The 16808-nt window shown below is 43.8% G+C and overlaps 2 protein-coding genes across 2 annotated transcripts in view; one reads left to right on the top strand and one right to left on the bottom strand.

Moving 5' to 3' along the window:
• The window catches only part of LOC120988953 (O-sialoglycoprotein endopeptidase), a 44775-nt gene extending 43500 nt beyond the window's left edge, over nt 1–1275 (bottom strand). The window contains exon 1 of the mRNA XM_040416765.1: nt 1198–1275. The gene's annotated coding sequence lies outside the window, so the exon portion shown is untranslated. The remainder of the gene's footprint in view (nt 1–1197) is intronic.
• APEX1 (apurinic/apyrimidinic endodeoxyribonuclease 1) lies at nt 1244–14248 on the top strand. The gene is made up of 5 exons (XM_040416767.1): nt 1244–1344; nt 10861–10986; nt 11072–11241; nt 11376–11568; nt 13218–14248. Exons 2-5 carry the CDS (start codon nt 10923–10925, stop codon nt 13730–13732), a joined length of 942 nt encoding a protein of 313 aa, XP_040272701.1. The 5' UTR covers nt 1244–1344; nt 10861–10922; the 3' UTR covers nt 13733–14248.
• The last annotated feature ends 2560 nt before the right edge of the window (nt 14249–16808 follow it).

Raw genomic sequence — 16808 nt, 5'->3', positions numbered from 1 at the left:
AAATCACTGCTCATGTGCACAGCCCCATAGAAGTGAATGGGTCCGGATTCAGTGCAGGTGCAATGCGTTCACCTCCCGCATTGCACCCGCGCGGAAATCTCGCCCGTGTGAACTCAGCCTTAGGCCCCTTTCACACGGGCGAGTATTCCGCGCGGATGCGTGAGGTGAACGCATTGCACCCGCACTGAATACCGACCCATTCATTTCTATGGGGCTGTTCACATGAGCAGTGATTTTCACGCATCACTTGTGCGTTGCATGAAAATCGCAGCATGCTCTATATTCTGTGTTTTTCACGCAACGCAGGCCCCATAGAAGTGAAAGGGGCTGCGTGAAAATCGCAAGCAAGTGCGGATGCGGTGCGATTTTCACGCACGGTTGCTAGGAGATGATCGGGATGGAGACCCGATCATTATTATTTTCCCTTATAACATGGTTATAAGGGAAAATAATAGCATTCTGAATACAGAATGCATAGTAAAACAGCGCTGGAGGGGTTAAAAATAATAATTTAACTCACCTTAGTCCACTTGATCGCGATGCCGGCATCTCCTTCTGTCTCCTGTTGAATAGGACCTGTGGTGAGCATTAATTACAGGAACAGGACCTTTGATGACGTCACTCCGGTCATCACATGATCCATCACCATGGTAAAGGATCATGTGATGACCGAAGTGACGTCAAAGGTCCTGTTCCTGTAATTAATGCTCACCACAGGTCCTATTCAACAGGAGATGCCGGCATAGTGATCAAGTGGACTAAGGTGAGTTAAATTATTATTATTTTTAACCCCTCCAGCGCTGCTTAACTATGCATTCTGTATTCAGAATGCTATTATTTTCCCTTATAACCATGTTATAAGGGAAAATAATACAATCTACAGAACGCAGATCCCAAGCCCGAACTTCTGTGAAAAAGTTCGGGTTTGGTACCAAACATGCGCGATTTTTCACAATGTTTTGCACTCGCGCGGGCGGGTGTTCCCACAACGCACCCGCACATTTATCCCGCAACGCCCGTGTGAACCCAGCCTTAGGAAACATCCACACAAGGTTTTTTTCACTGTGTAAATACCCCCGAATTGCTAAGGGACAAATCCACAGCTTAGGTTGTCAGATGCACGCACAGGATGCGTCTTGTACTAGGTACAGTTCACACGCCCTGCTCGGTGACCACCCGGCTCCACACACACAGTACCTGCACGCCAGAGCTCCGCCCCTTCCGGGAGTCCAGGCAGACCACGTGCTTCTGTTGTGTCCCGCTTCCCGCGACGTGTTTCCGGGCAGCCTCGTGTGGAGCTTCCCCCCGGTGTCTTTGTGTGGAGCTTCCCCGGAGCAGCTGGAGGTGTGTGCGGGTACACGCGGGGTTAGTATGGGGGCGGGCATGCACGGTTCCTGCGCCGGCGTCCAGATGTGAGTGGGCACCTGGATGCCCCCTCTGTAGAGCCCAGTACTGGTAACCTTTAGGCTGGTCATATAGGCTTCTAATGTACCACCCGTATCAGATCATTGGGGGTCCGAATCCCAGCTGTTCAGGGGGTAACTGGCGCAGGAACTACAGCTCCGTACATTGTGTAGTGAATAGAGCAGCGCTGCAGTGATCAGCACAGTGGAGGGATGGTCAGCGGGGGTTTAGGGTGTCAGACCCCACTGATCCGATATTGATGACCTGGCCTACAAATGTTTGGTACTAAAATATCTGCTGCATGTGAACAAAGCCTTAGGCAAACGATGCATATTCCACGTGGTTTTTCCGCAGTGTAAGGGCTCACGCACACATCCGTGGTTTTGGGCCGCCTCCAATCTGCATTTTTACGGGTCAGATGCCGGCCCATTCATTTCAGTGGGGCCGCAAAAGAAGCGGACAGCACAGTGTGCTGTCCGCATCCATATGTCTGTTGTGCGGCACCGCAAAAAAAAAAAGGTGTCCTATTCTTGTCTGTTTTGTGGACAAGACAGAGGACGGGACATACAGTGTGGTAAAATGAGGAACACACATGGCCTGTATCCGTGTTTCGTGGATCCGCAATTTGCGGACCGCAAAAACTGCTACGGCCGTGTGCATGAGGCCTACTACAGTACCTGAAAAGCCCATAGCAACCAATCAGATTCCACCCTAAAATCTGGAACATGTCAACTGGCTGACGTATTGCAGTTTCTCCTGTAGGCTCCAATGTAGGCCCGCGGGGCTATTGTCCCGCACTCATAAGATCATGTGAGTGCGGGACAATAGTACTCCTGGGACCCAACGTGCACAGTATTACAGTAATCTATGATGCGGTGCGCTCCTCTACACACAATCAATGCCGCCCCGGGACATATTGCCCGCTCACGGACCGTATATCTCGGAGGACATACGGTCATGTGCAAGGGCCCTTAACTGGGCAAAATTCTGCTTCATACAACTCGGGAGCACCTGCTAGGGATGAATGTTATGCAAGCGGGTGTGGACCCACTGCGGCACTGACTGGCTATACTCTGGAGGGGTGTAACTAAGCAACAACCTGGTCTTCACTAGGGCCTCTGATGGTGAGGATAGGCTTGGGCCGTTAGGGTAGTTGCCAGGTGCCACTCCAGAGCAGTCCCTGAGTCATTGGCAGCACCGAGGGGGAAGTACGTGGTCAGGGCAGGCGGCAAACAAGCAAGGTCCGTAAACATAGTTGATATGGTTGAAAAAATACATAAGTCCATCAAGTTCAACCAAGGGATAGGTGGGGATGCGAATCCCAGAAGGAAGTGAGACTCAGATTTCTACACATTTTCATCAGCATTAATGTAATTTACTTTTAAGAATTCGTCTAAACCCTTTTTAAAACTGCCCTCTGTTCCTGCTGTGACCACGTCCTGAGGACGTCTATTCCACAGCTTCACAGTTCTTACAGTAAAGAAGCTTTGACGCTTCTGGAGACTGAACTTTTTCTTCTCCAGTCGGAGGCAGCGCCCCCTTGTCTTTTGAGGGCATTTGACATGGAACAGTTTTTCACCGTATTTTCTGTATGGCCCATTTATATACTTGTACAGGTTAATCATGTCCCCCCTTAGACGTCTCTTCTCAAAACTAAATACATTTAAATGGGTTGTCCAAGTTATATTCATTGATGACCTATCCTCAGGATAGGTCATCAATATCAGATCGGCGGGGGTCCGTCACCCGGCATCCTCGTCGATCAGCTGTTTTTCTTTCTTCCCGATCTATACCAGTCTTAATAAAATGAAATAAACGTTATGTTTTAAATTAGACCAGAAACGGGAATCTATTAGCCTTAGGCTATTTGAACTTAAACCGTGCCAGCGCTGCCTCCTCTTCACCGCTTACCACACTCCCTTGACAGTGACCTCCACAGTACCCTGCCGCCTTAACAGTGACTTCCACAGCAGTTTCCCCTTTAATAGTGGCCCCTGCCCCCTTAACAGTGACCTCCACAGTGCCCTGCCCCTTTAATGCTAGGGCTACTCGATGACATGTGTCGCGCAACGTTTTGTCTCAACAATTTTTATAATAATAGGCGATGGTGTTGCACTGTGACATGTTGCGACACGACAGTGGCAAAAAATCCATCCAAGATGGATTTTTCTTCGACTGTCGCAGCATGTCACAGTGCAACACCATATACTATCATTGTAAAAAAAATTGTTGCGTGACATACATATATATGTCCTTCTTTATATATAGATTTACAGTCACATACTCCTGTATATAGTCCCTTAAGAGTCCTTCAAACATTTTTCCCACAACAGAAGTTAAACTTAATGGTCAATAATTACCTGTGAAGGACCTTGATCCTTTTTTGAATATGGGCACCACGTTTGCCTTGCGCCAGTCACTTGGCACTGTACCAGTACCTAGAGAATCTTTAAAGGGCTTCTGTCACCCCACTAAACTCTTTTTTTTTTTTTGTTTGTGTACTTATAATCCCTATCCTGCCATATTGCCATACATTGTTATTAATAATTTTCGTTCAGTAGATTTAGCAAAAAACACACTTTTATGATATGCTAATTACCTTTCTACCAGCAAGTAGGGCGTCTACTTGCTGGTAGCAGCCGCAGAAAACCGCCCCCTCCTTCTGTTGATCGACAGGGCCAGCCGCGATCTCCTCCTCCGGCCAGCCCTGTCAGCATTTCAAAAATCGCGCGCCTGTGTTGATTCGGCGCAGGCGCTCTGAGATAAGGAGGCTCGCCTCCTCAGCACTTCCTCAGTGCGCCTGCGCCGATGACGTCTTTTCTTTCGGTGACGTCATCGGCGCAGGCACACTGAGGGAGTGTTGAGGAGGCGAGCCTCCTTATTTTAGAGCGCCTGCGCCGAATCAACACAGGCGCGCGATTTTTGAAATGCTGACAGGGCTGGCCGGAGGAGGAGATCGCGGCTGGCCCTGTCGATCAACAGAAGGAGGGGGCGGTTTTCTGCAGCTGCTACCAGCAAGTAGACGCCCTACTTGCTGGTAGAAAGGTAATTAGCATATCATAAAAGTACGTTTTTTGCTAAATCTACTGAACGAAAATTATTAATAACAATGTATGGCAATATGGCAGGATAGGGATTATAAGTACACAAAAAAAAATGAGTTTAGTGGGGTGACAGAAGCCCTTTAAAGGATAACTGTCACATTTAGACCCTAATTTCAATTTTCATATATGTAGTTACTTATAACATGATATTCCAGAATCAGTTACTATTAGACTGACTTACCCCATATATAAGATTCAGCCCTTAGCAACCAGTCTGCATAAAACTGCAATTGCACTATTCAGTTAAGATGGCCGCCACTGCCCTCACCCTGAGGCTAATCCCGCCTGCCCTCACTAGCCAGTAACAATAGTCCCCCAAAAGTGTCAGTAACCAGAGCCCTCCCCCTAAAGGGTTTATCTCCTGCAGCACAAGGGGTCCTCTTACCACATGTTGCTTTCAGTTATACACTAAGCAGACGGCAGATCTCCCTTCCCTGGTCTGCGCTGCTCCAACTCTGCATTCTCCAGCTCTGCTGAGTGAGGGAGCGTCTGCCAAGCGCAGGGACAGGGAGAAGTGCACACAGCCCAGGCACTGTTATCAGCTGCTGGGGAGGACCTGGCTTTAATCATTTACTTACAGTCCCTGGCTGTCAGTAATCTGACCTTGCACGCAGCCTGCTTCTGCGTCCTTCAACAGAGGACGGACCATGCCTAGCAACCCTATTTTAAGCACAGGTAAAAGCAGGCAGTACAGGGAACAAAAATGTGGAATTAAGGGGTAATTGAATACACAGTGAAAAGTTGAAATAGGGCCACCAAGGAGATATTAATCACCACAATCCAATACTCCAAAAAAAATAATAATAATACGACAGTTATCCTTTAAAAATTCTAAACAGGGGCACATCAATAACTGGACTGAGCTCTTTAACCGCCTCACGTCCGCCCATAGGATATAAACGTCCTATGGGTGGACGTCTATTTCTGACAGCACGTTTTAAAACGTCCTGTCAGAAATAGCAGCTGCACGCTAATCGTGCAGCTGCTGATCGGGTTGCCCGCTGTCAGTGACAGCAGGGCAACCCTAAGACAAGGCAGGGACAGTGCCCAGGTGTCCCTGCCTTCACGGTCACTGCAGACACAGCGCTCACCGAGCGCTGTGTCTGCAGAGAAGGAAGCGCTGTGCGCTTCCTGTTCCGGCCCGGCGGTCATGTGACCGCCGGGACCGGAGAGTGCAGGGGCTGTGTGAGGTCTCTCAGAGACCTCGATCAGCCCTGCTGTGAGGCTGTACAGCGCAGGATTGCTGCTGTACAGCCTCTATAGGGGTGCATTTGTCCTGTAACTGGGGCTACTATCTCAGCCCCAGTTACAGGAGAAATCAACTGTGAAAAAAAAAAGAAAAAGTGAAGCAAATGTCCCCCAGAGGTCTTGTATGACCTTATGGGGGACGAAAAGTGTAAAAAAAAATAAAGGGTTGAAAAAATAAAATAAAGTTTCACATGTAAAAAAAAAAAAAGTTCCCAAGTTAGGAATAAAAAAAAAAAAATTAAAATAGAAAAATAAAGTAAAATAGACATATTTAGTATTTCCGCGTCCGTAAAAACCAGCTCTATAAAAATATCACATGACCTAACCCCTCAGATGAACACCGTAAAAAATAAATAAAAAAAACTGTGTCAAAACAAGCAATTTTTGTCACCTTGCATCACAAAAGGTGCAACACCAAGTGATCAAAAACGCGTATGTCCCACAAAATGGTACCAATAAAACCGTCACCTCATCCCGCAAAAAATGAGCCCCTACATAAGAAAATCTCTCAAAAAATAAAAAAAACTATAGCTCTCAGAACATGGACACATTAAAACATAATTTTTTGGTTTCAAAAATGCTATTATTGTGTAAAACTTTAATAAATGAGAAAAAGTATACATATTAGGTATCGCCACGTCCGTAACAATCTGCTCTATAAAAATGTCACTTGACTGAACCCCTAAGGTGAACGCTGTAAAAATAAATAAATAGAAACTGTGCTAAAACAACCAATTTTTTGGTCACCTTGCCCCATAAAGTGTTATATTGAATGATCAAAAAATCATATGTACCCAAAAATAGTACTAATAAAACTGGCACCTTATCCCCTAGTTTCCAAAATGGGGTCACTTCTTGGGAGTTTCTACTGTAAGGGTGCATCAGGGGGCTTCAAATGGGACATGGCATCTAAAAACCATGTGGAGTTCCTTTCCTTCTGCGCCCTGCCGTGTGCCCATACAGCAGTTTACGACCACATGTGGGGTGTTTCTGTAAACCGCAGAATCTGGGTAATAAATATTGAGTTTTGTTTGGCTGTTAACCATCGATGTGTTAGAGAAAAAAATTGATTAAAATGGAAAATCTGCCAAAAAAGTGAAATTTAAAAATTTGATCTCCATTTTCCTTTAATTCTTGTGGAACGCCTAAAGGGTTAACAAAGTTTGTAAAATCGGTTTTGAATACCTTGAGGGGTGTAGTTTCTACAATGGGGTCATTTATGGGGGTATCCACTATGTAGGCCCCACAAAGTGACTTCAGACCTGAACTGGTCCTTATAAAGTGGGTTTTGGCAATTTTCTTAAAAATTTGAAGAATTGCTTCTAAACTTCTAAGCCTTCTAACGTCCTAAAAAAATAAAATGACATTTCCAAAATGATGCCAACATAAAGTAGACATATGGGGAATGTTAAATAATAAATATTTTATGAGGTATCACTTTCTGTTTTAAAAGCAGAGAAATTGAAATTTAGAAAATTGCGATTTTTTTTAAATTTTTGGGTAAATTTGGGATTTTTTCATAAATAAAGGTGAAATATTTTGACTCAAATTTATGACTATCATGAAGTACAATGTGTCACGAGAAAACAATCTCTGAATGACTTGGATAAATAAAGGCGTTCCAAAGTTATTACCACATAAAGTGAGATATGTCCGTTTTGCAAAATTTGGCCTGGTCAGGAAGGGGGCAAAGGGCCCAGATGGGAAGTGGTTAAAGGGAACCTGTCACCGGGATTTTGTGTATAGAGCTGAGGACATGGGTTTCTAGATGGTCGGTAGCACATCCGCAATATCCAGTCCCCATAGCTCTGTGTGCTTTTATTGTGTAAAAAAACCGATTTGATATATATGCAAATTACCCTGAGATGAGTCCTGTAAGTGAGATGGGACAGGACTCATCTCAGGTTAATTTGCATATGGATCAAATCAGTTTTTTTGCACAATAAAAGCACACAGAGCTATGGGGACTGGGTATTGTGGATGTGCTAGCGGCCATCTAGAAACCCATGTCCTCAGCTCTATACACAAAATCCCGGTGACAGGTTCCCTTTAAGAACTCTTGGGTGTAATCCATCTGAACCCCGAGCCTTGTTCACATTTACCTTATTTAACTTGTCCTGGACCATTTCTATAATTAGCCAATTGCGTATATTACTGGATGTACTAACAGCCCCAGCACCACAGATATCAGCTCCTTTATCTTTTGTATATACACAGCTAAAAAAAAAACATTTAGTAACTCTGCCTTCCTTATCTTCAGTGACTAACCCCCGTTTACCATTATTTAGGGACCTACCTGCTCGGACCTTGGTTTTGTAGCATTTATATATTTAAATACATTTTTGGGGATTTGTTTTGCTCTCTTTTGCCACCTGCTGTTAGTTTTGTATTTTTGCCAATTTTAGCTTCTTTTTACAGATTATATTAAGCCCTTTGTAATCTTCAAAAGCTACAGCTGACCCCTCAGATTTGTATTATTTAAATGTCCTTTTTTCTTTTATTGCCCTTTTTACAGTAGCTGTAAGCCATGAAGGTGGGGGTTAATTTTAGCCGTTTATACCTGTTGCTTAAAGGAATACATTTTTTAGTGCAATTATTATTTAACAGTAGCTGCTCCCAGTCTATGCCCTGAAATGCTGCCTTCAACTCAGGGAAATTAGCCTTTTTAAAATTCAGTGTCTTTGCTCTGCCTGACAGAGTTTGCTTCTTATAGTGTAGGGGGAATATAATTATATTGTGGTCACTATTACCTAGTGTTTCTCAAACAGTAACATTTCCAAAAAGCTCTGCATCATTAGAGATCCATCAGAGCATCGCCCCTAGTGGGAGCTTCTACAAACTGGTCCTGCAGCAGTTGAGGCAGAACCATAACCCCAGTCAATGTCTGGGAAGTTAAAGAGAACCTTTCACTAGAATAAAACATCTAAACTAAGCATACAGACATGGAGAGCGGCGCCCAGGGATCCCCCTGCACTTACTGTTATCCCTGGGCGCCGCTCCGTTCTCCCGGTATAGGCTCCGGTATCTTCATAGTTAGGCTCCACCCAGTTGAAGCTGCCAGCGTCTCCTTCTACCATGCTGTAGCGATGGCTAATCGCAGCGCTCAGCTCATAGCCTGAGAGTTTTTTTTTTCTCTCAGGCTATGAGCTGAGCGCTGCGATTGGCCAGCGCTACAGCATGGGAGAACGAGACGCCGGCAGGTTCCCCTGGGTGGAGCCTAACTATGAAGATACTATGAGAACGTAGCGGCGCCCGGGGATAATAGTAAGTGCAGGGGGATCCCTGGGCGCCGCTCTCCATGTCTGTATGCTTAGTTTAGATGTTTTATTCTAGTGAAAGGTCCTCTTTAAAATCTCCCATTTTGACCACTATACCAGCCTGTGCCGCCCGCTCTATTTGGTTATACAGTTGTGTTTCCATCTCCTCTGTGATGTTAAGGGGTCCATAGATTACACCAAGTATTATTTTTTCAGTGTTGATATCCCTTTGAACCTCCACCCATAAGGTTTCCACATCCGCACCCACAATTGCCTCTTTCACACTTGTCTTCACATCACTCCTCACATATAGGCACACGCCACCGTCTTTTCTATTGACCCTTTCTTTCCCAAAAAGTGTAAAACCCTTAATATTAACAGCCCAGTCATGCGTAGAATCCAACCATGTCTCAGCCACACCAACGACATCTATGTGTTCTTCTAGTACCATAGCGTCCAGATCCCCCATTTTGCTAGCTAGACTTCTGGCATTTGTGAAAATACATTTTAAATGACTATTACCTGTAAAGTGATTATCCAGGATTTTTGGTTACCTTGGTTGATGTTTGTATGTAACAGGTTCTTGTTACCAGCAGTTCTGTTTTTCATGGGTGTATAGTTCTGGCCAGTCTTCTCCATACTTTCCTCACTAACCCCAACCCCACACTAAATCCCCACTATCCCCTCCTCTATCCCACTCTACACGAAGTCCGAGGTCAGAGGCAGCCGGCAAAATCCGATAATTCCAAAAGCAGGGTCCAGTGCAGAGCAAAGCAGAACTTGAAAAACACCTTCACAGTTGGAACAAGACAAGCTAGTGACCATGAGTTGCTCAGGCATCTTCCTGGGGTAGGAAGCCTTAAATTCTTCCTGCAATCCAGCCATAGGCTGGTAAGGCAGAGGGCGTGTCCATGCTGCCTCACAAGAGGGGAGAGACACGCCCATGCAAGCCCTGACAACAGTACAGGTCTCCAGCAGGCAGTAAACTCTGGCATGGAGCTCAGATGCAACAGTTAAGGCTACTTTCACACTCGCGTTTTGGGCGGATCCGTCATGGATCTGCAAAAACGCTTCCGTTACAATAATACAACCGTATGCATCCGTCATCAACGGATCCGGTTGTATTATGTCTTCTATAGCCATGACGGATCATTCTTGAACACCATTGAAAGTCAATGGGGGACGGATCCGTTTTCTATTGTGTCAGAGAAAACTGATCCGTCCCCATTGACTTACATTGTGTGTTAGGACGGATTCGTTTGGCTCCACTTCGTCAGGCAGACAGCTGCAGGCAGCGTTTTGGTGTCCGTCTCCAGAGTGGAATGGAGACGGAACGGAGGCAAACTGATGCATCCTGAGCGGATCCTTTTCCATTCAGAATGCAATAGGGCAAAACTGATCCGTTTTTGGACCGCTTGTGAGAGCCCTGAACGGATCTCACAAACGGAAAGCCATAATGCTAGTGTGAAAGTAGTCTTTGCTACCTTGTCAGCACGGCGCATGGCAGCAGGAGGGAAAGAGGGAGCCTGGCAGGCGCGCCCGTGGGTAGGGGCAGCAGCGCCGACACGGACCACTAGGCTAACAATGAACCAGGCTCCTATCTCCTATTGGTTGGCAGCATCACCTTTTAAGCCACACCTCTTCCCACTAAGCCACTCCCACTCATCTAATGAGTCGCAAAAAGTGTACACATAAATGTAGTACAAGTCATTTTTGGCAGAAATTGACCAACAATTCTGGCGCATTTATCTTGGTAAATCTCCCCCGAGATGTCTTGATTCTGTGGTATTTCATGCTCTGTACACCTGCTACAATAGGTTTAATTGACTTTTATGTATTTGGAACAGGTGCAAAATTCAAGACGCTTCGATCTTTGCTATATCCACGTCTAATCTCCTTGATCTCCAGAATGCCTAAGAGAGGAAAGAAGGACAACCTCAAGAGTGAGACAGAGCCTTCTGTGCAGGATGAGGGTAAGTAAAGTGCAGGGCGGCACATGGGAACGCTCCAGAGGTTTCTAGGCTTTAGACTTCATACATCACTTTCCACATCTCTCAGAACCCGAAAACAAGAAGGGGAAGAAGGGAGGCAAAGAAGCCGAGCCTGTGGTCCTGTATGACGATGCCCCTGACAAACTGACCACTGAAGATGACAAGAAGTACACGCTGAAGATCAGCTCCTGGAATGTTGATGGTATCAGAGCATGGGTCAAAAAAAACGGTTTGACGGTAGGTGCACTACATTTCTGACTATTTTTGTATGTAGGTTTGAGTACTTTGTGTAGAACTGGCTATAGTTTATTCTTGTATACCATCTGCAGATTTTGTGTTGTGTAAAATGTGGTGTGTTGTTTCTTGTGCAGTGGGTACGAGAGGAGGATCCTGACGTCCTCTGTCTTCAAGAGACCAAGTGTGCTGAGAAAGCTCTCCCCGCAGACATTAAGGACATGCCGGAGTACCCCCATAAATACTGGGCCTGCTCTGATGAGAAAGAGGGTTATAGTGGAGTGGCAATGCTTTGTAAGGAGAAGCCTCTTGATGTCACATATGGCATTGGTAAGTGATTGCCCTCTGCCTTTTGAAGCTGTTGTTTTTAACCCCTTAACGCCCAGCATGTACGGCGCTAGCAGGGTCTTTAAAGATGGCGCCCGCTCCTGAGCGCTGCGGACGCCATAGCTGCAGGTAGCCTCCTGCTTCTTATAGCAGACACCAATGGCTCATGTCCGCAACCGGCAGTAATGCCAATCGTGGACATTTAACCCCTCAGATGCCGTGGTCAATCCTGACCACGGCATCGAAACGCGTGAAGCACCGGAAGCGCGCGCTGATGCAGCGGGTCCCCCGTGTCGCGATCGGAGGAGCCGGAGCTTGTGTGCAGCAGCCCCTGTCTTTGTGAATGACAGGAGGCTGCTGCATAGTATTTTCTATGGATCCCTTGCCTGTAATAGGGCTCCATAGGAAAGTAGTAAAATCATCATAGATTCCAATGCAAGTGCATTGGAGTCTATGATAATAGCAATCAGATGATTGCATGTTATAGTTCCTTATAGGAACTATTAAAAAAATTAAATAATAATTCAAATCACCCCCCTTTTCCCAAAATAAAAAGAACTAAAAAAATAAACATCATGGGTGTCGCGATGTGCGAAAAACGCCCATAGTATAAAAATATATTCCCCATACGGCAAACAGCAAAACGGGAAAAAAGCATTTTTGTTCACTTCATTTTCTACCAAAAAATTAAATAAAAAGTGATCAAAAAGTCATACACACCCCAGAATGGTATCAATGAAAAGTTCAGATCGCCCCGCAAAAAAATGAGCCCCCATTCAGCTCCGTACACATAATTACAAAAAAGTTTTAAGGGGCAAAATATGGCGACAAAAAATAAAACTTTTTAAATTTTTCAAAACGCAAGAAAAACTATACATATAAGGTATCGCCGGATTCGTACTGACCTGTAGAATAAAATTAACCGGTCAGTTTTATCGTACATCGAACGTCGTAAATAAAAATAAAAAAGTAAAACTGTGGAGGAATTGCTTTTTTTTTTTTGCAATTTCACCCCATTTGGAATTATTTTACAGCTTCACACTACATCATATGCAATATTAAATGGTGGCGTTGGAAAGTACAACTTGTCCTGCAAAAATCAAGCCCTCATATGGCTATGTAGACAGAAAAATAAAAAAGTTAAGGCTCTGGGAAAGCAGGGAGTGCAAAACGAAAATGCTAAAAAAAAACAAAAACAAACCTCCGGGCCTTATTTAAAGGGGTTGGCACATCTCATATATTGGTGGGATATGGCTAGAGAGCCACAGCTATCTCTAAAATGGACCCCACAAAGTGAAGGAGAGAGGACCGTGCTTGTGCATCCCCTTCGTTTCTAGGAGAGTGCCGAAAATAGCTGAGTAGCGCGCTCAGCTGTTTTAGGCAGTCCAATAGAAACGAATGGAAGGTGGGCCTCCTTCAATTTGTGGGCTCCGTTCTAGAGATAGGACCCGCACCTATCAGACATTGGTAGCATATCCTAGCGATCCTATCCCCTTTAAGTAATTAGCATTTGTAGTGTAAGATTCCATCCTTCATATAAGCATCTGCTTATTTGTTCTTGTATACAAACTTGCCAACTAAAAGTTCACACGGACAGTGTGCCATTTATTGGCCTTCAATCTTATTTCTTCTTTTCTAAATTTTCGTACCAGGGATTGAAGAGCACGACAAGGAGGGTCGTGTAATCACTGCTGAGTTTGACTCCTTTTACTTGGTTGCTACTTATGTTCCCAACTCCAGCCGCGGCCTAGTACGGCTTGATTACCGCCAGCGCTGGGATGTAGATTTCCGTGCTTATCTAAAGGGGTTGGACAGCAAAAAGCCACTCATCTTGTGTGGTGACTTAAACGTTGCACATCAGGAGATTGACTTGAAGAACCCGAAAACCAACAAGAAAACCCCCGGCTTCACTCCTCAAGAGCGAGAGGGATTCGGAGCACTGCTGGCTGAAGGCTACGTAGACAGCTTCCGTGAGCTGTACCCCGACAAGCCGCACGCTTATACCTTTTGGACTTACATGATGAATGCACGGAGCAAGAATGTTGGGTGGAGGCTGGATTATTTTGTCCTGTCAAAAGCCTTGCTTCCAGCCTTGTGTGACAGCAAGATCAGAAGCAAAGCCATGGGGAGTGACCACTGCCCAATAACCCTTTATATGGCCATATGAGGACAACTAGTGGTTGTTCGTAAATTCACTGTATGGCAACTTGCCTTGTACTGTGCTTATTATGATGTAAGTATAGCACTTGGTAACCTGCAACACTAGCGGCCTCTCTACATGACCATGAAAATATGGAGTGCTTTTGACTAGGGATGAGCGAACCCGAACTTTACAGGTTTGGCGTTTGGGCAGTGGAGGAATCCCGTTATGGGTTCCATTATCACGGAATTCTATGACTGAATGCAAAATGGAAGCCTTTAAAAGGCATTCCGTATAATAGAAGTCTATGGCCAAGCATAACGGATCTATCTGGTTTCTGTTATGCAAGACGAAAAACAAAGTCCAGGATTCTTCCACTGCCCGATCGCTGAACCCGAACCTGTACAGTTCGGGTTCGCTCATCCCTACTGTTGACTCCTAATCATTGTCATGTATAGAGGTTGATGATGTAAATTGGCTTTGAGGTTGGGCAAGCCTGGTGGTGCTTTCATTTTAATTGGTTTCTTTTGCCATGTAGTGTTTGAAAAAATAAAATAGTTTTTGTTTTTCTATTTCCCAAAGTCATATTGATTGAAAGAAATTGGGTTACTGTTAGAAAATATTAGCTGCAATGGCTGGGAGTCTCGCTCCCCATGCCGACCTATTATACCTGCCCCTTCCTTTACAATGGAGATGTGTTATTCTGTAAGGGTGGTTTCTCACTGAATTTTCTTATTTTCTTTTTTTTTTTTCTTTAAACGCTACATATTTCTATATATTTTTTTGGAACAGAAGACATTGCAGCCAGCAGATGTTACAAGTTACAACGCCACCTCTAAAAACAAGCCCTAATTTCAAGCCCAAAAAAGCCTAAAAAGTACGTGTGGCAGTGCCCTTAAAAACATATGTACACATGCTGGTAGCATTCCTATACAGGGATGTGTGATACGCATTTATTTTTCTACAATGCAATTGGTGACCAAGATAAGATAAAATAAATGTGTCTCTTTGTTGAGACATATCTGACATACAGTTTACACAGTTTAATTCATATTAGTATTTAAAGAAACATATGTGGGATCTGATACTGTAGTATACCCTGGTGCACAGTTTGACGGGGTGGTGCTTGATTTAAAAGCTGTGGACACCTTTGAGGCATTTTTTTATATTGCATTGTACTTATTTTGGTCTAACATTTTTCCAATAGGACCTGCATTTGTTAACATATAGTGCAGGCAGTGAAATATGTCAGGAGTTGACTGCTCATTCTCTGGTCCTTACCTCTGCTATCCTGAAAGCTCATAAACACTGATTTAAATGGAATGTATCATCAGAAAATCACCTACTGTTTAAATCACGTTTTTATGTTAAAGGGGTATTTTTTTGTTTATAATTTTTTTTGTTTTTTCTTACAAAGTCTCATATTCCACTAACTTGTGACAAAAAATAAAATCTCACATGAACTCACCATACTCCTCACGGAATCCAAATGCGTAAAATTTTTTAGACATTTATATTCCAGACTTCTTCTCACGCTTTAGGGCCCCTAAAATGCCAGGGCAGTATAAATACCCCACATGTGACCCCATTTTGGAAAGAAGACACCTTAAGGTATTTTGTGAGGGGCATGGCGAGTTCATGTAAAATTTTATTTTTTTGTCACAAGTTAGCGGAAAGGGAGACTTTGTGAGAAAAAAGAAAAAAAACAATTTCCGCTAACTTGTGCCAAAAAAAAAACTTCTATGAACTCGCCATGCCCCTCACGGAATACCTTGGGGTGTCTTCTTTCCAAAATGGGGTCACATGTGGGGTATTTATACTGCCCTGGCATTTTAGGGGCCCTAAAGCGTGAGAAGAAGTCTGGAATCCAAATGCCCTCCTAAAAGATACTCATTGGAATTTGGGCCCCTTTGCGCACCTAGGGCTGCAAAAAAGTGTCACACATGTGGTATCGCTGTACTCAGGAGAAGTTGGGCAATGTGTTTTGGGGTGTCTTTTTACATATACCCATGCTGGGTGAGAGAAATATCTCTCTATAATGGCAACTTTGTATAAAAAAAAATGGGAAAAGTTTACTTTTAGAGAGATATTTCTCTCACCCAGCATGGGTATATGTAAAAATACACCCCAAAACACATTGCCCAACTTCTCCTGAGTACAGCGATACCACATGTGACACTTTTTTTGCAGCCTCGGTGGGTAAAGGGGCCCAAATTCCAATGAGTACTTTTAGGATTTTACAGGGCATTTTTTACACATTTGGATTCCAGACTTCTTCTCACGCATTAGGGCCCCTAAAATGCCAGGGCAGTATAACTACCCCACAAGTGACCCCATTTTGGAAAGAAGACACCCCAAGGTATTTCGTGATGGGCATAGTGAGTTCATGGAAGTTTTTATTTTTTGTCACAAGTTAGTGGAATATAAAACTTTGTAAGGGAAAAAAAAAAATCATCATTTTCCGCTAACTTGAGACAAAAAAATAAAAAGTTCTATGAACTCACTATGCCCATCAGTGAATACCTTAGGGTGTCTACTTTCCGAAATGGGGTCATTTGTGGGGTGTTTGTACTGTCTGGCCATTGTAGAACCTCAGGAAACATGACAGGTGCTCAGAAAGTTGCTTCAAAATGCAGAAATTCACATTTTTGTACCATAGTTTGTAAACGCTATAACTTTTACCCAAACCATTTTTTATTTTTTTAACCAAACATTTTTTTTTTTATCAAAGACATGTAGAACAATAAATTTAGAGAAAAATTTATATAGAAATGTAGTTTTTTTAAAAAAAAATTTACAACTGAAAGTGAAAAATGTCATTTTTTTGCAAACATTTCGTTAAATTTCGATTAATAACAAAAAAAGTAAAAATGTCAGCAGCAATGAAATACCACCAAATTAAAGCTCTATTAGTGAGAAGAAAAGGAGGTAAAAATTCATTTGGGTGGTAAGTTGTATGACCGAGCAATAAACCGTGAAAGTAGTGTAGTGCAGAATTGTAAAAAGTGGTCTGGTCATTAAGGGTGTTTAAGCTAGGGGGGGCTGAGGTGGTTAAACATAAAAAAAAATGTTGGTGATTTTTTCTTCAAGATATATATTACAC

Source organism: Bufo bufo, chromosome 2, assembly GCF_905171765.1.
Source record: "Bufo bufo chromosome 2, aBufBuf1.1, whole genome shotgun sequence".
Lineage (NCBI taxonomy): Eukaryota > Metazoa > Chordata > Amphibia > Anura > Bufonidae > Bufo > Bufo bufo.
The sequence above is the reverse complement of the archived record's forward strand: the minus strand, read 5'-3'. Positions and strand labels throughout refer to the sequence as shown.

Bases quoted from the DNA above. Each gene is read 5' to 3' on its own strand.
- APEX1 (XM_040416767.1), top strand. From the start codon at position 10,923: ATGCCTAAGAGAGGAAAGAAGGACAACCTCAAGAGTGAGACAGAGCCT. The intron at 11,242-11,375 runs GTAGGTGCACTA...TTTCTTGTGCAG, and splicing joins TCAAAAAAAACGGTTTGACG to TGGGTACGAGAGGAGGATCC. The intron at 11,569-13,217 runs GTAAGTGATTGC...TTTTCGTACCAG, and splicing joins TGATGTCACATATGGCATTG to GGATTGAAGAGCACGACAAG.